The 21725-nt window shown below is 53.4% G+C and overlaps 1 protein-coding gene and 1 pseudogene across 1 annotated transcript; both read right to left on the bottom strand.

Moving 5' to 3' along the window:
• Nucleotides 1–4907: 4907 nt before the first annotated feature.
• Nucleotides 4908–8534, bottom strand: LOC135405600 (maestro heat-like repeat family member 5). Its single transcript, XM_064640307.1, has 11 exons — nt 8339–8534; nt 7930–8117; nt 7704–7841; nt 7463–7577; nt 7154–7291; nt 6722–6898; nt 6452–6607; nt 6194–6295; nt 5965–6067; nt 5670–5714; nt 4908–5358 (listed from the first exon to the last, which is right to left on the bottom strand). Exons 1-11 carry the CDS (start codon nt 8474–8476, stop codon nt 5267–5269), a joined length of 1392 nt encoding a protein of 463 aa, XP_064496377.1. The 5' UTR covers nt 8477–8534; the 3' UTR covers nt 4908–5266.
• A 7493-nt stretch (nt 8535–16027) lies between these two features.
• LOC135405562 (solute carrier family 35 member F4-like) lies at nt 16028–20723 on the bottom strand (annotated as a pseudogene).
• Nucleotides 20724–21725: the final 1002 nt, after the last annotated feature.

Here is a 21725-nt window from a genome sequence, read left to right on the forward strand (position 1 = left end):
CAGCAGCCAACACTGACCAGAGAAACGGTGGCAGAGAGCCAGGACAGATAAGAACTGAACCGAAGAAGCAACAAAGACATGCAGCACCGGAGAAAGGACTCCTGGAAGGAGAGCCGAGGAAAAGAGAGTCAGCAGCAGAGTTACAGAGTTTTGGGGGTAAGAACTGACCCAGACCCCCCCAAACTCCTTTGAGACCTCCGAGAAAGGAGGAAGATGATAGACTCTTACTTGAAAGAGCCTTGGAGTGCTACAGCACTTGCAGAGAGGAGCTAAGAAGCTCAAAAGCGTCCTGAAGCTTGACCGGGACGGAGAAGAAATGCGGGGGGAGTTGACCTTGGCCCCCCCGCTGCTGCTGACAAGCCTAGCAGCCTGAGACGGAGCACAGGAGCTCTGGTAGAACTCTTGAGGCAAAGGCTTGCAACTGAATGCTGCCCAAGATGTTCTGACTCAGGGGTGAACCCCTGAGGAAGGGACTTTCACGAAGATGCCCCCGCATTTCGTGATATACCTGCGGTGACGCGAGTCTGGTCCCTGCTGGCAGCCCACAGGTGAGGCCTTCGCTTGGACCGAAGGAGAGCCGAGGGGCTTGGAGACCCCCTTGTGTGTATTGAAAAGGGATCCAGCTACAACAATCCAGTTGCAACTCTGCGTGGAAGACGGATGAGGAGAACCTGCTGCCTTAGAAGATACTGCTGTTCAGAGACTGGAAAGGGATCTGTCCTTCTTTCCCTCCTGGACTTTTATTTGGAGGGGAGAGGAGATCTGATCCATTGTAAATACTTATGTCATGGTAGAGATAGTTGTGATCATGTGTATAATGTATTATAATATTTATTTGTACAGTCTTTGTAATATATTCCCTTTTCCCCACTTTGAGTCTGGCGTGTTTTGTCTGGAAAAACCCATCCCACATTAGGTTGAGATGGGGAAGGGGGCTTGGACTAGGGTATTAGGATTTGGGAAAATCTCAAACCATGACACCTGTCCCATCTGAGCTCCAAAAAATCTCCCACACTTCTTTTCTCCAGCTAATAGGGACAGATCAAAGAACTTAAAAGCCTTGGAAGGAGGCCTGTCAGAAGTCTGCTAAAAGACTCTACAAGTTTGTCTGGCAGAAGGGTTGCTTCCCTGTGAGGAACGATAACATTGCTGAAGCTGTTCCACCTGCTCTCTCCAAAGGAGGCAATGGGAAGCCCCCTGCTCTGTCTGAGGCTGGAAGGAGCCTTGCCTTGGTGCTCCTGCAAAACTTGGAGCTCTCAAAGAAGAAAAGAGCATGGGCAAGGGGGCAAGGAGGAAAGGAGGTGGCAAACCAGGGGCACTCCGCTCCGGTCTGGGCAGAATAGGAAAGATGAAGGGTTGAGGTGAGAAGAGTGGTCTGGAAAAGGACAAGAAAAGAAAAAAGGAAAGAAACAAATGCCCAGAAAAGGCTGCAAGCTCTCATCCAGCCTCAGCACCATCCAGCTGCAGTGGACATTCAGAAGACCACATCTCAGGCATTGAAACCTCACTGGGACGATGTCAGCTAAACAGTGCCACAGGGAAAGCAGGACTTCCTTGTTCCCTACCCAGTTCAGCCCATCTTGCTGTGAACTTCGCAAAGCAATTCCAACTCTTTTAATTTCAACTTTATTAGGTGCCATCAGAGCCCCAAAGAAACGCGCCCCAAAACAAAGCCTGCACGCCGAGTGCCAAAAACCTTAATCAGCTGCAATTAATGCCCAACCGGCAGAGCTGTTCCAAGGAAGTTTTCAGAGGCGGAGCCAGCCCATCCCGATGCGCTCCTCCCTGTGGGCGGCTGGGGCAGCACTGCCCTGGGTCACCGCTCTGGCCGTGCAGGCGCCGAGATGCCGCCGGGAGGAGCAGGGGCAGGCTCAGCCCTCGCCGGGAGATGCGGAGCGGCGGGTTTGGAGCCCGGCGGGCGGGGCGGAGGTTTGTCCCGGCCTTGTCAGCGGCTGTGTGTCCCCGCCGCGCTTCTCGGGGCTGGGCAGCGGCTCCTCCCGGCGGCAGCTCCCGGCTCCTGCCGGCCCGGCCTGGGCTAAAGCGGGGCGGGACGGGAGCAAACTGAGACGGGAGCCCGCCCATCCCCAGCCCGGGCCCGCCCGTCCCCAGCCCGGGCCTGCCCCCGCGGCTCCTCCCCGCCTGGCACCACCCCACGCCCAGGTGTGCCCAAGCCCAGCCCAGCCCAGCCCATCCGAGCCCAGCCCGGCCCAGCCCATCCGAGCCCAGCCCGGCCCAGCCCATCCGAGCCCAGTCCAGCCCAGGCAATCCAGCTCTCCATCTTCCACGACACGCCCGTCGGCTACGATGACTTGGTGGCCAACTGCACCTTGCCCTTGCAGCACCTCCTGTGCTCCGCCGGCCCCCATGACAGCTTCGAAGCCGCTCGTTCTGGAGGAGAAGCTGAGCCGGGCTCCTCTTGCAATGAATAAAGGCTCCCGAAGAGGACTGGTAGAGCTGGGGCTTTTCCTCGCATGCCTGTGTTGCAGCTGCGTGCTGTGTGTGTGTCTGCATGGACACAGGGCTGTTCCTTCCCGCAGCTCTTTGTGCCCCTCTGCTTTAGGTTGCCTTAGGCTGCTGTTGCAGCTGATGCGTTTGGGGAGCTGAAGAGCAAAAGGTCTCAGGTGCCGTAGCTGGAGGGTGCAGGCGCTGGAGCAGGGGCTGTGAAGTCTCTCTGCTTTGGAGACTACCAGAAGACTTGGAAGAGTTAACTTGTAAAGTACACCTACAAACTCAGACGAAGGAGTCCATTCCTCCTCTTGCTTAGCACACAGAGAGGTACGTGGAGACTGGGATAGCTGGGGTTGTGTTTCTGCTCAGCTCTCCACATGCTTGCACAAGAAGAGTTTGATGTGTGCATGTGAATTTCTCTGCCTTCTGAACAGAATGGCAGCACTAGTCTTGGGTCTGTTCCGTACACTCTTGTGCTGGGTGAACACAGTTTCACTCCGAGCTAGTTCTGGGTTATTGCCAAGACAATGTCACCTGCATGCAGCCCAGAGAAGCTCCTTTATGCCTTAATCCTGATGGTAAGGGAGAGAAAGAGCAGAGGCTCTAAAGTTGTGCCTTTGTTTCCAAGACAGTAAAGGAGGAGCAAATGATTCCATTGATCCAAACAGCAGTTTGCTTGTAAGAGTTAGGGGAAAAAAAAAAGGAACCAAAAAAACCCTACATTTCTTCTGAGTAGAGAAGGTGCAGAGGAGACGAGAATTTTCGAGGCCAAGATAGTTATAAACATTTGGAGGCCAAGAAGCTCAGTGTGTGCAGTCAGGTAATGAGCACAATAAAATCAGGTGGGGAGGAAGGAGAGCTGAGTGTGTAGAGAACAGATCAACATCTTGATCCTATGGCAAGGAGATGGCTGGTGCTTTCTGCTGTCAGCCAGGGTCTGTGGCTGAGGTGTGATGCTTGTGCTTTGGGGTGCTTCCAGGGGTTGATGAATAGGTGTAGAGCAGATTGGTGGTATTTTTGTTGTTGTTTCGGAGTACTCAGGTACCCTGTGGGTAGGCCTGAGGTTGATGTCCTGAAGGTGTTGTCTCTGAGACAGTCAGTGCTGCGACTGAGTGTGGGACAGAAGGGCCCCAGCCCAGCTGCAATGGCTAAGTTGAGGTGTTGCCTGAGGCAGAGCAGAGTTGCTGGGGATTTGCTGAGTGGGTTCGTGCCCAGCTTGCCAGGCTCCCTGTGGCACTGGAGAGAAAGTGCTGGTGGGACCTGTGCTAAAGCAGTTTTAAATGTGTCCCAGAGCCCCAGGGACAGGGGCAGCCTGAAGTGCCCTTGTCCCTGTGTGTGTGTGCCCATGGCACAAGGGGCGAAAGCAAGGCAGGAGCAGGCCCATGAGCTGCAGGGCTGAGGTTTGTGGCGATTGAGTTCCACAAAGATGCAGGTCAGGGGGAGAAAGCAAGTGTTTATTAATGTAAGGTGAAGGGGAGGGATGAAGCTTCTTAAGCTAAGGGGAAAGGGAGGGGTGAGGTGTGGGCAGGAGAAGGGAAGGGGAGGGGAAGGAAGAGAAGGTTTGGGAAGGGAAGGCTTGGGAAGGTTTGAGAAGGGAAGGTTTGGCAAGGGGAGGAGAGGGAAGGTTTGGGAAGGTTTGGGGAGGGGAAAGGAGGGGAGGGAAGGGGAGGGAAGATTTGGGGAGGGGAGGGGAGAGGATGGAAGGTTTGGGAAGGTTTGTGGAGGGAAGGAAAGGGGAGGGAGGGGAAGGGAGGGGAGGGGATCTGATATTAATCTAAGGGGAAGGGGAGGGATGAATCTTCTTAAGCTAAGGGGAAAGGGAGGGATGAAGTGTGGACAGGGGAAGGTTTGGGGAGGAAAGGGAAGGTTTGGGAAGGGGAGGGGAAAAGAGGGGAGCTGATGTTTATTAATCTAAGGGGAAGGGAAGGGATGAATCTTCTTAAGCTATGGGGAAAGGGAGGATTAAGTGTGAGCAGGAGAAGGTTTGGGAAGGTTTGGAAAGGTTTGGGAAAGGGAAGGGAAGGTTGGGGGAGGGAAGGGGAGGGGAGGGGAGGGAAGGGAAGGTTTGGGAGGGAGGGGAGCTTGTGTTTATTACTCTAAGGGGAAGGGGAGGGATGAAGCTTCTTAAGTTAAGGGGAAAGGGAGGGATGAAGTGTGGGTAGGAGAAGGGAAGGGGAGGGGAGAGAAGGTTTGGCAAGGGAAGGTTTGGCAAGGGAAGGTTTGGCAAGGGGAGGGGAGGGAATGGAAGGTTTGGGAAGGTTTGGGGAGGGAAGGAAAGGGGAGGGAGGGGAAGGGAGGGGAGGGGATCTGATATTAATCTAAGGGGAAGGGGAGGGATGAATCTTCTTAAGCTAAGGGGAAAGGGAGGGATGAAGTGTGGGCAGGAGAAGGGAAGGGGAAGGGAGAGAAGGTTTGGGAAGGGAAGGCTTGAGGAGGAAAGGGAAGGTTTGGGAAGGGGAGGGGAGAGGAGGGGAGCTGATGTTTATTAATCTAAGGGGAAGGGATGAACCTTCTTAAGCTAAGGGGAAAGGGAGGATTAAGTGTGGGCAGGAGAAGGTTTGGGAAGGTTTGGAAAGGTTTGGGAAGGTTTGGGAAGGTTTGGGAAGGGAAGGTTTGGGAAGGTTTGGGAAGGTTTGGGAAGGTAAGGTTTGGGAAGGGAAGGGGCTGTTCATAGAGGTGGGCAGGCCAGGAGCTGCCTGGCCTTGCCAGCTGGCTCAGTTGGGCCCAGCATCAGCTGAATCTCCAGCTCCCATGAGAAGTGGTCTCGTCCCTTGGTCTTCCAGTGCTGTTGGAGGGACGCAGGTTGTCTGGCTGGAGATTACTTTGTTACTGCCCGTCTGAAAGCGGACAAGAATTCAGTCCGCATGGTGCAGTAGGACGGGCAGTCGTCCTGGCTCATGGCTTCAAAGGCTGGAAGAGAGAGGAACGGAGCCACGGTCAGAGCCTGAATGTGTGGGAACCTGAGGAGCCCTTCCTGCCAGGGCCATCCCAGCCAGCTCTTGCCATGGCCAGCAGGGAGCAGGGGTCAACAGGATGAGCGGGAAGGTGCTGGCCCCCAGTCCTCTCCCTGCCCCTGAAATGTGTCCCTGCTCTGCCCACAGCGCCCCTTGTCCGTGCAGGGAGCAGAGCCCCGCGTAGGCAGGGCAGGGATTGCAGCTCCCTGCCCAGGGTCTGTGCTCCCCCCTGCCAGCCCCCAGTGAGAGCCCACTGTCCTCACTCACCCCTCATGAGGAGCTGCAGGTCTTGCATGTGCCAGGCAGCAATCCCTGGGAACAGAGAGCGTGTCAGGGCCCCAGCAGCACAGCTCCCCCCCACGGCCTCCTGGCCTGGCAGGGCTGAGCCGGGGCCTTCCCGCATCAGGACACCCAAGGGTGTGGCTGGCAGAGGGCGGCAGCAGCCGCCAGGGCACTCGGGGCTCCCCAGCACATCCCTGGGCCGCATCCTGCTGCCGCTGGAGCAGCCGGGGCTGGGGTTGAGCTGCAGTGGGGAGGGAGGGACCGCGGGCTTGGGGCTCACCCATGAACCTGACGGCCGCCTCTCGCAGGGGCTGCTGTGAGCTCTGCAGGTAGGGCAGGGCCTGGTGCAGGTGCTCGGCCCTTCGGCTCACATCCTTGTCCATCTGCAGAGAGCAGGGGGGTGTCTGTGGCTGCAGCAGTGGCAGGGGCACAGGCCCAGCCCCGCACACTTGGCATCGGGGCCTGGGGGCTTGTCCAGCCTGAGACTGGGCCTTCGGGGTCATCCTTACCAGGCAATCGCAGAACTTGAAGTGCTGCTCTTTCCTCAGCAGCTTCTCCAGGTCCCTTCTCTTGAGGAACCTGGCAGCGCAAAGCAGCACTTCCCAAGAGGCCTGCAGAGCAGCAGAGAGCGGGACATGGCACCACAGGCAGGGCACAGCCCCTGTGTCCCTGCATCAAGGCCAGCAGGAGGCTGGAGCCCTTGAGGCCCCAAGGCAGGAGACAGCCCAGCCCTGTGCACAGGGACACCAGAGCCCACGAGTGCTCACCTCTGCCACGCACTGGTTCTCGTCATGCCCATGGATGAACAGTGGGACCAGGCTCTGGTGCACCTGTGTCTCCAAGAGCTGTGTTCCCTCTTCCACCAGCAGCTCCATCACCGTTTGGAAGAGGCGAATGGAGAGCAGCTGCACTTGGGTGTTGTCCTGGGATAAAAGAGGAGAAAAAGACCTCAGCACTGGATGCTCCAGGCCAACCAGGTACAGGCACAGGCCTGAACATCCACTAAGTGCCTGGAGGTGGAGGGCACAAAGCCTTACATTGTCAAAGAGTGGCCGGAGCGCCTCAGCCAGCTTGGGGGCAGTGGAGACGAATGCCCGAATGTCTTCATCCTGGAGCATACCCTCAAACACAGAGAGGGTCATCACGACCAGCTCTCCATCTGCATCAGGCAGCAGCTCCAGGAGGTGTTGAGACAGGCTGCAGATGCTTTGGGCCTGTGTGGAACACAGTGCTATGCTGTCAAGCCCTGAACAGCTGCCCCACCAACAGCTCTCTGGCGATGCAACCCCACGCTGTTGCCCCGGGGCCCAGAGGCCAAAGGCCTGTCCCACAGGGCCAGGGCAGCAGAAGAGGAAGGCAGGAGAGCTGGGAGCAGCTGCCACAGCTCCCGAAGCCCAACCAAACCTAAACGTCTCCCCTCCCCAGCCCCAGGCTGCCCGTGTGGCTTCAGCCGGGTGTCCCCTTCTCACCATTGAGGGATCCACAGCAAGCACCAGGAGGCCTCTGAGCGCCAGGCGCTGCCTCTCTTGGCACTGGCTCCGCAGGTTCCTTGAGAGGATGGGCAGGACACTGTCACAACATTTACTCCTGTCCAGAAAGTCCAGGACCTGGAAGGCAGAGAGCAGTGACGGGGTGCCCGGGTGGCAGGAGCCCGGACCCGCCCGGGGCTGGGCCCAGGCAGCAGCACAGGGTGCAGGCACCGTCCCAGGCAGCTGCGGCCGTGAGAGGGCAGAGAGGGGGAGGCAGGCGGGCCAGGCAGCGCTCGCCATCGGGCTCACCTCGACAAGGAAGGCCAGAGCAGGCAGCTCCCAACGGGGGTCCTCAGTGCTGAGCAGCCCCAGGAGGTGGATTGCCATTGGGGAATAGAAAGGGAGCAAGATGTGGCGCATCTCCCTGTCAGGGGGAAAGAAGGAAGCATGGAGCCTGAGAAGGGTGGGCAAAGCTCTCCCAGCAGGCTGTGTGGGGTGCCCCGTGCCCAGGGCAGAGATGATGGGGGCAGCAGGGACAAGGGTGTCTCACCTGGCCAGCAGCCCCACTGCATAATGCTGGGTATCAGCACAGAGGAGCGTGTCCCAGCCACACTTGCGCTCCACTGACACCACCTCATTGTCCCACTGCAGCCGGCAGAGCAGGGCCTTGATGGTCTGGACCAAAAACCTGTGTGCAGAGCAAAGGCCAGGTCATGCTGGGAGCCCTGGCCCCAGCCCTGAGAGCATGGCAGGGAGAGAGGACTGGGATGGAGCACCTGTTGGGCTGGGTGGGAAGGTGGTGTTGCTCCAGGCATCCCCTCCAGAAGGTGTTCACCTCTTCTGGCACCTGCTCTGTGCTCATGGACACTTGGAACAGCAGAGCCACGAGCAGGCGGGGGATGTAATTCATGACTGCATCCTGGCACTTGGGCTCCTGGATGATCAGCCACAGTGCCAGGGTTGCCTGCAATCAAAGCACACAGAGACAGCGCTCAGTGCAAGATGTCCATGTGTCAGGGCTCAAGTGTGGGAGGGAGAGGTCAGGGGAGAGGCAGGGGGAGCAGCCTGCCTGTTGTTCCTGAACCTGCCCCTCAGCCAGATTTGCAGCCCAAGGCCTGAGGCAGGGAGATGCAGGGGTGGGGGAGGTGACATGGGGAGGAGCAGAGACCACTTCTAGAAACTCACAGCCAGGGCAAACACGTCTCTGTTGTCGCCATCGGAGGTGGACATTCCATGCACTGGCCAGTCCTCCATCACTCGGAGTAGTGTTGGCAGCACCTTCTCCACTGCTGTTTCCGAGGAGCCGATGCTGCTCCACATCATTGCAGCAGCTCTGTGGAGCCAGAGCTCTGCGTCAGGGGGGTCTCAGCCCCAGCACTGTGGCCTGGGCATCTGTGGGGGCCCATGTGACAGAGCCACGGTGCCTTGAGGGGCAGGGAGGGCATGTGGCAGTAGGATTGGGGGCTGGCAGGCCAGGGATGGGAAATGGAGGGGCCCAAGGGTCCTGGAAGTCTCCATCTGTCTGGCAGACCACATGGGACAGGCTGTAGAGGGTGATGGGCTGTAAGGGTTGGTGATCCCTGAGCCAGCAAGGCAGCTGGGCCCTGTACCTGTCACACACTGGGGCACAGCGCAGGAGAGTCATCACTACATCCTGTGGGTGTGCCTCAGCGAGCCTGCAGATGTTCTTGTGCATCGTGACACCTGGAGCCATGTGGGAGGTGAGGCACTGGTGCATGGATCTCACGATGGTCGGCACCTGGAGAGGCAGTGGGGGACAGTTGAAGAGGTGCCAGAGGGAGCAGGTTGCCCAGTTTCACCGAGAAATGCTTCCCTTCCCACCACACAGTGTGGCCTCAAAGGCTTAGGGGCCAGCGGACCTGGCATGAGAGGCCACGAGACCCCTGGGGCACTTGAGCCCTGGCCACAGGCTGCTTACTTACAGACACCTTTCCCCTCCATAAAAATCTGGAATGGCAGCTGTATTGAATTTCTGTGGCCAGGTCTTGGTTCCCGACCACGAGACTGGAGGCCACAAAACTCCAGGGCAGGAGGCAGCTCAACCCCTGCCACGGGGACCCCAGAGCCCACAGTGCTCACCTCTGCCACGCACTGGTGCTCATCATAATGCAGGAAGAACCACAGCACCAGGCTCTGGTGCATCTGCATCTCCAAGGGCTGTGTTCCCCCTTCCACCAGTACCTCCATCACCATTTGGAAGAAGTGAAAGGAGGACAGCTGCACATGGGTGCAAAAGAAGAGAAAAAGATCTCAGCACTGGATGCTCCAGGCCAACCAGGCACAGGCACAAGCCTGAACATCCACAGGGCACAAAGTTTCCTGGCAGCAGCCAGTGCCTGTGGACTGGGGACACAAAGCCTTACGTTGTCTAAGAGTGGCTGGAGCGCCTCAGCCAGCTTGGGGGCAGTGGAGATGAGTGCCCGAATGTCTTTGTCCCGGAGCACAGTCACAAACACAGAGAGGGTCATCACGACCAGCTCTCCGTCTGCATCAGGCAGCAGCTCCAGGAGGTGTTGAGACAGGCTACAGATGCTTTGGGCCTGTGTGGAACACAGTGCTGTGCTGTCAAGCCCTGAACAGCTGCCCCACCAACAGCTCTCTGGCGGTGCAACCCCACCCTGCTGCTCCGGGGCCCAGAGGCCAAAGACCTGTCCCGCAGGGCCCAGGCAGCAGAACAGGGAGGCAGGAGAGCTGGGAAGAGCATCCACAGCTGCCAGAGCCCTGCCAAGCCCAAGCTCCTGCCTTCCCCAGCCCCAGGCTGCCTGTGTGGCTTCAGCCGGGTGTCCCCTTCTCACCATTGACAGATCCATCCAGAGCACCATGCGGCCTCGGAGAGCCAGGCGACATCTCTCTTGGCACTCGCTCTGCAGGTGCCTTGACAGGATCTGTTCAACACTGCTCTGACATCTCCTTCCATCCAGATAGTCCAGGAGCTGGAAGGCAGAGAGCAGTGACAGGGTACCCGGGCAGCAGGAGCCCGGAGCTGCCCAGGGCTGGGCCCAGGCAGCAGCACAGGGTGCAGGCACCGTCCCAGGCAGCTGTGGCTGTGAGAGGGCAGAGAGGGGGAGGCAGGCGGGCCAGGCAGCGCTCGCCATCGGGCTCACCTCCACAAGGAACTCCAGGGCAGGCAGCTCCCAACGGGGGTCCTCAGAGCTGAGCAACCCCAGCAGGTGGATTGCCAGTGGGGAATGGGAGGGGGTCAGTTGACGGCGCATCTCCCTGTCAGGGGGAAAAGCATGAACCCTGAGCAGGGTGGGTAAAGCTCTCCCAGCAGTGACTCACAGAGTCTTGGTCTTTTCCCAGCAGCCCTGGATGGGACGTGGGCACTATGGCAGGTGGCTCCTCCTGTGCACCCGCCTTGCGCAGCCTTTTCCAAGCTACTCAGCCATCCCTTGGGGCCAAGGCCCTCTGCCCTACACCCATAGGGGCTGTGTGGAGTGCCCTGTGCCCAGGGTAGAGATGATGGGAGCAGCAGAGACAAGATTGTCTCACCTGACATGCAGACCCACTGCATAGTGATGGGTGTCGGAATTCAGGAGTGGGTCCCAGGCAAGCCTGCGCTTCCTTGCCATCCAAATATCCTCCCATGGCAGGTGGCAGAGCAGGGCCTTGATGGTCTCTATCAAAAACCTGTGTGCAGAGCAAAGGCCAGGTCACGCTGGGAGCGCTGGCCCCAGCCCCGAGGGCATGGCAGGGAGAGAGGACTGGGATGGAGCACCTGTTGGGCTGGGTGGGAAGGTGGTGTTGCTCCAGGCATCCCCTCCAGAAGGTGTTCACCTCTTCTGGCACCTGCTCCGTGCTCATGGACACTTGGAACAGCAGAGCCACGAGCAGGCGGGGGATGTAATTCATGACTGCACCCTGGCACTTGGGCTCCTGGATGATCAGCCACAGTGCCAGGGTTGCCTGCAATCAAAGCACACAGAGACAGCGCTCAGTGCGAGACGTCCACGTGGCAGGGTCCGAGTGTGGGAGGGAGAGGCCAGGGGGGAGGCAGGGGGAGCAGCCGGCCTGGTGCCCCTGAACCTGCCCCTCAGCCAGATTTGCAGCCCAAGGCCTGAGGCAGGGAGATGCAGGGGTGGGGGACGATGGAGAGCCACTGGAGAGGCGACATGGGGAGGAGCAAAGGCCACTTCTAGAAACTCACAGCCAGGGCAAAGACATCTCTGCTGTCGCCATCGGAGGTGGACATTCCGTGCACTGGCCAATCCTCCATCACTTGGAGCAGTGTTGGCAGCACCTTCTCCACTGTTGTTCCTGAGGAGGCGATGCTTCTCCACATCATTGCAGCAGCTCTGTGGAGCCAGAGCTCTGCGTCAGGGGGGTCTCAGCCCCAGCACTGTGGCCTGGGCATCTGTGGGGGCCCATGTGACAGAGCCACGGTGCCTTGAGGGGCAGGGAGGGCATGTGGCAGTAGGATTGGGGGCTGACAGGCCAGGGATGGGAAATGGAGGGGCCCAAGGGTCCTGGAAGTCTCCATCTGTCTGGCAGACCACATGGGACAGGCTCTGCAGGGGGAGGGTTTGTAAGGGTTGGTGATCCCTGGGCCAGCAAGGCAGCTGGGCCCTGTACCTGTCACACTCTGGGGCACAGCGCAGGAGAGTCATCACCACATCGCATGGGTGTGTCTCAGCGAGCCTGCAGATGTTAGTGTGCGGAGACACGTGGGAGGTGAGGTCATGGTGGATGTACCAAACGATGGCCGGCACCTGGAGAGGCAGTGGGGGACAGTTGGAGAGCTGCCAGAGGGAGCAGGTGCTTCCCTTCCCACCACACAGTGTGGCCTCAAAGGTTTAGGGGGCCAGCAGACCCAACTTGAGAGGCCACGAGACCCCTGGGGGACTTAAACCCTGGCCACAGGCTGCTTACTGGCTTCCAACTGGAGACACATTTCCCCTCCAAAAAGTGCACACTGGGAGCATCAGTCACACTCTCAGCTGGCGTGGTGGCAGCGTTTCCGATGCCCTCACTCGTGGCGTCACCCTCTGCCATGAGGTCACTTGTTGTGGTTTCAGTGTTGGTTGTGTCATCGGTCACGGCAGTCTCAGGGTTTGCTGCGTCATCCATCGGTGCCTCATCAGAGCTTGCTCTGCCCTCAGTCGGCATCGGTGTGATGTCAGCCTGTGCCACGAGGTCAGTGTTGGAGCCGGTTGTGTCACCAGCCAAAGCGGTGTCAGGCTTTGCTGTGCCATCCATCGGTGCCATGTCAGAGTGTGATGTGCCATCAATGGCCATCGGCACCATGTCAGCCTTGGCCATGACATCAGTCGCTGTGGTGTCAGAGCTGGTTGTGTCTTCAGCCAAAGCGGTGTCAAGCTTTGCTGTGCAATGACTGGGTTCTGTGTCATCCTTTGCAATGGGGTCGGCCAGTGCGGTGTCAGGGTTGGCCGTGTCCTCGCTCACAGCGGTGTCAGAGGTTTCCATGAGATCAATCGGCGCGGTGCTGCCATCAGGCTTCTCCTTGAGCTCAGCTGGCCTGGTGTCAGGCTCTGACACGAGCTCAGGTGGTGTGGTTCTGGGTGTTCTACGCCGAATGCGCATGATTTTCAGCAATCTCTGCAGGAGAAGAAAGGGTAGGGAAGAGAGGGAAGTCCATGGGAGCGCTCCACCAGCAGTGCCAGGCAGAGCAGGGACAGCAGGCCCAGCCCAGGGGGGGATGGCTGCAGGTACCTGAACTGCTCTGCGGAAGCGGCCACGGGGGTGGTCCTGCTCCTCTGTCCAGTCCTGGCCTGGATCTGTCAAACAGCGAGCGCAGGTGGAGCTGAGGGGCTGCAGGAGAGGCCAGGGAACACAGCCCAGCCCTGCACTCCACAGGCAGGGCCGGCCCTGGGGTGCCCAGTGGCCCCTCTTTCCCCCTCCTTTTTCCCTGGACGTGTCCAGAGGGGACAGGAAGGGGCCAAGCTGGCTGCAGCCACCAGCCCTGTGGTCCAGCTCCAGCACTCACCCTGCTGCAGAGGTTCCTCAGCTTGCTGTGCTGGGGCCACCCCAGGGCCACTCCTGTTCTTCCTCCTCAGCAGCCTGAACAGGCTGAAGCGTCTCCCTGCCATGCCACAGTCTTGTCTCAAGGGAACTTGCACGAGAGACGCCTCAGAAAAGACCTTGTTGGGCAAATTTCACAAAATGGCCTCGAGGGCACCTTCCACAGGGACTGCAGATGACCTAGTCCCGTGGTCTGGCCTCGAGGGCACCTTCCACAGGGACTGCAGATGACCAAGTCCCGTGGTCTGGCCTCGTAGGCACCTTCCACAAGCACTGGTGATGCCCAGAGAAGCTCCGGGTCACCAAGGCCTGTGGCCTGGCCTCGAGGGCCACTCCCACAGGGAGTGGGGATGCCTCGGAAAAACCTCCGGGTCACCAACTCCTGTGGTATGGCCTCGAGGGAACTTGCAAGAAAAAGAACTCTCAGAATCGCTTCGGGTCAGCAACGAATGAGTTGGCTGCGAGGAGACTCCTCACAGCACCGCTCAGTCCCGTCCTGACCAGACGCGTGCTCTGAGCACTGTGGTGCGGCCACATTGCCGCCCAACACCTATATCAGGACGTGTCACAAAGGGCCCTGTGACACACGGACACGGGCCCTGTGGCCTCCCCCAACCTGACCAACCTGCCCCAGGTTGGAAGGAATCCATTCCCTAAAGCATCTGAGACAGCTGGACATGAACTTTAGGAATGGCTCCAAAAAGGAGCAAACACTCCCCTCCTGTGCCTGCTTGTGGCAGCAGAAAGAGCCCTCTCAGCTGCCAACACAGCAGCAGTGGGAAGGGCACGGGGCCTCCACAGAAGCTGGCATGGCCTCCTTGGGAGAAGTCTTGGCTGGTGGCCATCCTAAACACGGGGGCTGTGACACAATGTGTGGGCAAGGGCACGAACGCTGCTTTGACCCCTTTAGTCGCAGCTGTACTGAAATCAGCAGCAACTCATTTGCCTTCAAATGGTCCATTGAGTGTCAATTTCAAAAACTAAACAGAAGCAAAAAACCCTGGCATTGTTTGGTTTGCAAAGGGTTTTTTATTAAGGGATAAGAATAGAATAATTCCGGTAAGGGATAAAAGCCCTCAAGGAACAAAAGTTCCCTCAGTCTTCCAAAAGCACCCCAAACAAGGGATAATATTGCAAAAACACTAATCCTTCCTCTGCTGCAGAGAGCTAACTGGCCAGGAAAGCTTTGAAGGGCTCAAAAATACAAAGCCAAATCTGTATTGGATGATTTGGAGTTGAGAGAGTAAGTGCTCCAGCCTTTCTAAGGCCTTCCAACTCATCCTAGGGACACTCAGGTGGGTGCTTTCAAGTTCAGTGACGTTCCTTGAAGGATCCAGTCCTGTGCCTGAAGATGCTTCTATGAGTCTGCTTGCCAAAAAATCTTCATCAATGCATACTGACTGAAAGTTTTGTTTTTCCCGTGTGTTCAGTTTGGCAGGAGCTAAAATTTCAGTAAAACACGTCCCCTAATCTAGTAATGTAAATGAATATATCAACTCCAAAACCAACTTGAGGTGGTGTCCAAGCTGCCATATGTTGTGTGCTCTTAGCCCATCGGTGTTTTACCATCAGTATCTCCTGTTCCACAGACTTCACTTTTTTAGGATACTTTTCTATGTCTAGCTCCTTTCAAAAGCAGCAGACAAGGAGCTGTAAAAGTGTACCCAAACCTTACACTTCTGGGTTTAATGAACAGGAAGCAGTTGGTTTGGGTTGGTTTCTACAGCCCTAATTCTTCAGCCATGTGATAAAGGAGCCCAGCTGTGGGTTTTTTAAATATACACAAGTATTTTATCAGCTCTGCTTGTTGCAAGGAACAGTTTGGACACGGACATTAAAGGATAAAATAAAAACCTCAAAGGGAAGAATAAAATCTAAAAGTGCCTTTGTTATTATTTACATGACTATTTTTTCCTGGCAGAAACATTATCTATGTAAAAAAAAAAATACCCAAAAGCAAAATACTCCTTCTAGCTGCTAAGCAAACTTACAAACTGTGGGCAGTAGAGCCAGCAGAGCTCAGCAACCTGTGATACTTTCCAGTTGTTTCTATTCTCCCTTTAAAAATAAAAAAGAAAAGGGAAAAAAATGCTTGTCTGCATATCAAGTGCTCTCAAATAAAGACAGTCTTCCATGGTCAGTCCTAGGAACGCTGTAAGCCAGCCTAAATTACACAGCAATAGGCTTAGGGAAGGGACTGGAAGGTTGTTTGATTTGTTTTGGTTTTTGAAAGACTTTTCCACAGTGGAGGTTAAGAAAAATATTGGTTTGTCCCAAAGCCCTAGAAAATAGGAACTGAAAATAGGAATTTCCCAGGGACGCTGGCAATCTGGGGTGTTCCATGTCTCCTGAGAAGCTTGTTGTGCAGCTGGGAGTGCAGCTTTTCTGGGGGAAAAAGAGATTAATAAAATAATTTTTGGCTTTACCAAAGGCATCCAAATCCCAGCACCAATTCTAGAAAGGTGGTGTTAGAAAGAGGCACAGCTCAGCGTGGTTTGGGATGGAGGCTTCATGTTTTGCTGATATTTTCTGATAATAATTCCACATGTAAACGAGAACATCAGGGTCTTTCACAAATGAATTCTCAAAAATGCCAGGAGAGGTTTGAAATGGTTTTCCAAACCTAGTACCTTGCTGAAAGGTCACCTTATTGAAGGCAAGTTGAGATGTTCAATTCTGAGATTTGGCTGGAAATATCCAAAATTTGTATCCTTGAGAATGCCTCTCAAGGCAAAAGCAAAAAGAGGATAAATGATGTAAACTTGATCCACATTTTAAACCTACCACTTCACTGAGACGCCAACAGAAATGTCTTTTTTATTACAAAACATTTTATTGTAGTTATTTACACCCGTTCCTCGATAAGTGTATAAATGTAAACATTTATTATAGCTGTATTTCTCTTATCTTACAGTCCATCCCTTGTTCAGGTTAAATGTCATTTTTTTTTAAGCATACAGGTGGTGAGGGGATTTCAGCTATATTCACAGAATATACATCTGCGTGCAGGGGAGGTCCACCAGCCCTAAGCCAGTGGTACAGACACTGTCCCGGTAGCTCTGCTCCTGCTCCTCGTGTGTACGCTGGACTCTGGGATCTCGTCGGCGTGATCCTCACTTTTCTTCCCCTTCAGGCTGTTGATGAACCTCACGGTTATCTCATCCCATTCCTCGGGGAGCAGCATGAGCAGGAAACCAATGCAGATGATGATGGTGGCTCCCAACCTCACCACGCTGAAGATCATTTTGTGCTTCACCAGATCCACAGCTGCAGGGAAGGAAACAACAACAACATCAAACCAGCAGTGGGATGTGTCACCAAAACCAGGACAAATCAAACTCTGTAGCTATTTTTTTAGTATTGGAAAGCAGGCATTACTTTATTACCTTGTTATTTCTATGCATTTATATGCTTTAATAATAATCTATTACCAATATTATCAGGGTGCTTGTGGGGTCACTTCACCAGACACACACACCCACTTTCAATACTTTTCACTATTTTATGCATTTTTAGCAAACAAAAGAATTAATGCTCATTGGCTGTAAATTTCATAATCCTCTTCATTAATTAGTATTCTATCTTCTACTGGTTATTGATTGCTCGCTTCACATGCTAATTAATCCGCATTTTCAGTCTTTTTGTTATCTTTTTCCCAGACAGAGCGTTTCAGCACAATTTCTGAATTGTCTTTGTTAGTTTTTACCTTGTCTCTGATTTCCAACATATGGATGATGGCATCAGAGCAGCCTGGCACGTCTCTGTGACCCATGTGCTGCACTCTGGCTGTGACAGTGGCCATGTAGCTCTCAGATCTTCAGAGTGAGCAGCACCCTTAGTTCAGAGAACAGCTTTGACCTGATAGCACAGTACTGGAAGTGCCATATCTCTTCCATCTCTCACCACCTCATGCAGGCTCTGAGGAAGCCTTGTGGGATCCAAGCCTCAAGGTTTCCATGTGAAAGGGTCTATGAGAAGCAGCTGAGGGAGCTGGGGGGGCTCAGCCTGGAGAAAAGGAGGCTCAGGGTGACCTTCTCACTCTCTACAACTCCCTGAGAGGAGGTTGTAGACAGGTGGGTGTTTGCCTCTCAGGTAACAAGTGATAGAGCAAGTGGAAATGGCCTCAGGTTGGATATTAGGAAATATTTATTAGTTGGAAGAATGGTTAAGGGCTGGACCAGGCTCCTCAGGTAAGTGGTGGAGTCACCATCCCTGAAAGTGTTCAAGAAGTGAGTAGATGTGGCACTTCACTGTATGGTTAACTGGCCATGGGCATATTTTGTTGAGGGTTTGACTTGGAGGTCCAACCTCCAATCTCCTTGGAGATATTGAAGGTCTTTTCCAACCATAATGAATCTATGATTCCATGATTTCTTCTCTGAGAGGGAAGGCACTTTATGGAAACTCTTCCTCTTCAACAGTTTGCACCAGCAGAATGTTTCCTTGGGCTGCACAGACCAGGGACTGGGAGAGAGCAGCACGTGGGTCAGAGAGCTGGAGTCGGTGCCTCCCAGACCCACAACCAGCACCAAGAGGGCACCTGAGCCCTTGGGCAGCCTCCTTCAGGTACTGATTGTTCTGCAGCTCTGACCTGCATCCCCCTAAAAATAGATGTTTCTTTGAAAACATGCTCAAATCCCAGGAGCGGCGAGGCTGAGAAGGTGGAAGAGCAGAGGCAAAGGCTGTTCAACAAGACAGGACTCTGGATTAAATTCCCACGTATACCCCCTGCCCTGGTGACAACAGATTTTGAGTATTTGGACAATAAACTGCTTGTGCTGTCTGTGTGCCCGTGGGGTTATTTTTCCACCACCAGCCGTGGTACCTGCATTTCCAGGGACGCTGAGCACTGTGCCGATGGAGATCAGGATGGGGTATGTGAGCACGACACCAACGTTAACCAGGATATTGAAAGCCAGGGAAAAACAGAGCAAATCATACATGATTACAGGGAAAAACACTAGAGTGAGATATTTCTCTTCCACTTCACCCTGCAAGTGTGATATCAGTATCCACACCACAATTATGTAGTTGTCACAAAGTGAGTGATTTTGGTTTTTTTATTTAGGAGTGTGAAATGAGGGGAAGTTCTGACTGGTGTAATGGGAAGGGCTGGATGGCCTTTCACAAACTGTAATACCAAGGTTATCACACTCATATTTCATGGCTTTTCCCAAACTTTAATCAGATACAAACAACCTGTTTTTGCTGCCAGAAACCTTCATTTGTTCCCCTAACAGAAGGGTGGTGATCCCAGCTTGCTCTCTTGGCTGAGGTTGTGTTGTCCTTGTCTCAGTGGGACATTTCCCTGACAAAAGGCTGCAAACCCTCCACCTGGACCACACCCCAAAGGTGACAGCAGCAGGAACTCATACTCTAAAGGGCACTAAACACAATTAGCTGACGAATTTAACTGCAAATTAAGCAGACTGGGGCAAGACCACAGCCTTGGTGCCATGTTGAAGGCAAAATGAAATCTGACAGATATACAAATATTCAACACCTTAAATTTATGCATTAGTTTTGTTTGGTTTTTTTACATGACAGCGTTACCAGCCAGCTACAATTTCCTTGGGAGATCAAAAGCAAGCTGCAGAAACTTTCAAAAATTTTCTTCTGGTCACTCAGTCCTGCTGCTGAGTCCCCTACACAAAAGGAGCAAAGGGTTGCTCCTCCTTGTCTGCTCCATCAGGTTGTTCCCTCATGGCTGGGGTTATACACTTTGGTAGATGGATGGGTGATAAATTAGCCCCGTTTTTTGTCCCTCAGGTGCTCACAGAGGAGCTGAAATTCTGGTTCAAGGCGCTCACAGAGCTCAGCTGTCAGCCCAACCACGTCTCAGGATGGGCTGTGTACCAGGCATTCTCTTTGCTTCCATTTGATAAACGTGTAGTGGAGACAGAAACCTCTTCAATTATGAAATAATAGAGACTTCACTAAAGGAAGGGATGTTGTTATATCTGGAAATTAAAACGCCCCCGGGCTGAATCCAACAGATACTGTGCCTGGCTGGAGAATGGCAATTCTGGCTCAGGAAGAGGGAGCGTTATGGAAGGGCTGTGTGAGCCTTGCCCAGCACCTGCAGCACCCACAGAAAGGTGCCCCAGCACTGGGCATCCATGTGTCAGTGCACAAACACCCCACAGAGTGTGCTAGGAAGACACTGAGAACACACAGCCCTTTGAAATGGGATTTAGAGCAGCCAAGCTATTCCAGAGACAGGGGAATTGGTGTGGAACTAGAGTAGGGATGAAAAAGTGAACCATTATTATGGCTGCTTCATGTTTACTCCCTGCTATTACTATCACTATTAATTATTATTTATAATTATCGCTTATATCTTAATTATTAATTATATATTAATAGTATTATTTCATTAAGAATAATGAAAAATATAAATCATTTCCAAGGAGTACCAATTTGCATTGGGACCAGACTAAATCTGTGAGAGAACTCTGATGTTTAGGAGGACAGGGGGAAATTGTTTGTGCCAGAGGCTAATTTTGTATTGGTGGGGAGAAAAGAGCTGGAAAAATGAGTATTTTTTTTTTATCACATACCTAACTAGAGGCCAGCTACTCCACACAGGTAACCCCAGGGTACAGCAGAGAAAGGGTACCAGTACTCCACTTTTTTAAAATACAGTGTGATTGGGGTGACAGAAATGAAGATGAAATTGAAGAAGCCCAGGGTGGACACAAAATGAGCTGCTTACCCCAAGTTTGCACTTCCAAGGAACATTTTAAACAAAATCTGCAAAGGAGAGGAGAGAAGAGGGGTTTAGAAGTCACGACAGTCATGGGAGCAAAGTTCTCCTGCACAAATTCATTACCAATGTGAGCAAACTCTGTAGCTGGGAGGCAAATTCTGATCCCACTACAACAAACTCCAAAATTTACACATACTTCACCCTCCTCAAGCCAAAGATAAACACAGCCACGCTCAGCCCAACCTGTTTCTGAGACATGACTCTGCCTTGTCCATCCCTCACCTTCCAGAGCAGCCACTGCTTCCAAGCATTCTCAAGTGTGCTGAGCTCACACCAGGGCTCCAAGCCCAGCAGGAGCCCAGAATGTGCAGTGCAGGGGTGAGCCCTGAATTCCCACTCGGGGAAAACAGCACATCCCACATCCAGGCTCTCCATTCCGCACGGGGAAAGTCCCTTTGAAACAGTGTTTTTAAACAGCGTTGGCATGATTAAAAAATTATCTGAAACTCCCTATAGCATAGCAATGAAGATTTCATTAAAGACTCATAAAGCAAAGCCACCCTGAATATTTGGCAGGTGACAACTAATTACCCTCATCGTGGATTTCCTGACGTGGTGACATCACCTGGTCACAACATGAATGATGCAGGAAATAAAACATTTATTTTACAGCCACTCTCTTTGTACTTGTGCATTTTTAACAGCTGATAATGGTGAATATAAGAATCCAAACGAACAGTCGTGACCTACCTTATACAAGGCAGATGTGGAGGCTGATCCCACAGCATATGCCACCCCAGTGATTGAATCTCCCTGGAAACCATCTGCATTTGCCATCATCACAATTCCTGTGATTGCCATGATTGTTGCAACTATCTGCACAGACAAAGCAAAGCAGTGTAAAGTTCAGAGCTACTTCAGCCTGTGGGAAGAGATTCTCACTGTGTGGGGTTCTCATGAGTGTCACTGGCTACTTTTTCTGACTTGGAGCATTCTTGTTTTCCCTTAAATGGGAAAAATTATGGGAGAAATGTAAAGCATAATGAAAGTGTGTGCACTGGTAGTGGTATGGATCTATAGCATTGCAAATTCTGCTGGGACCTACTGACAGGACCTGCACCATTACCTGTTTTATCAGCTAAACATTCCCTTTGGAAAGATTGCTCCAAGATCAAGAAATTCTAAGACATTGTGTTACATTATGCAACAAGGGAAGTATTTAGCAACACCCCAAATTTGATCTGAAATACAAACATTAGATGGCCAAACGTTCTGGACATTAGTCCAGGGGAATGACTCCTGTCTTGTGGAATGCCAGAGTACCACTGGGAGCTTTTCCAGGCTGTTCTGGCCAGCTTTCTTGGACAGACATGACCTAGTTTCTCCATGAAACCTTTACCTTTGTGCTTAGGTTTCTGGCCTCATTTGGAAATCTCAGACAGGGCATCTAAGAAGCTTCAGAGAAAAAGAACAGGAATAATTAACTACACCATATCTGAAACCCTGGGTCCTGACTCCAAGGACCTTAAGAAAGTGACAGCGAGCCCAACATGTTTTATTCTTTGGAAAACTCCCCATCTCCACCTAATTGCCCTCAGCATGTAAATAAGGAGTGGGAATTTCAAACACAATGAAGACCCAACTTCCATTGAGTGCAGAGGAAAAGGTGTTTCCTGAGTCAGTGTACAATTCCTGAGCCAACACCAAAGGGAGATGGGCACTTGCTTCTTGGAAAACATCACTGAACACCAATTAAGAAATATTTGGTACTAGACAAACCTAACCTTCACATGCTTCAGCCCACAGACTTTAAAGGCATCTTGATCCAATCATGTGCCCTTCTGCAGAGCAGCCTGACTTTCA

Source organism: Pseudopipra pipra, chromosome W (assembly GCF_036250125.1).
Source record: "Pseudopipra pipra isolate bDixPip1 chromosome W, bDixPip1.hap1, whole genome shotgun sequence".
NCBI lineage: Eukaryota > Metazoa > Chordata > Aves > Passeriformes > Pipridae > Pseudopipra > Pseudopipra pipra.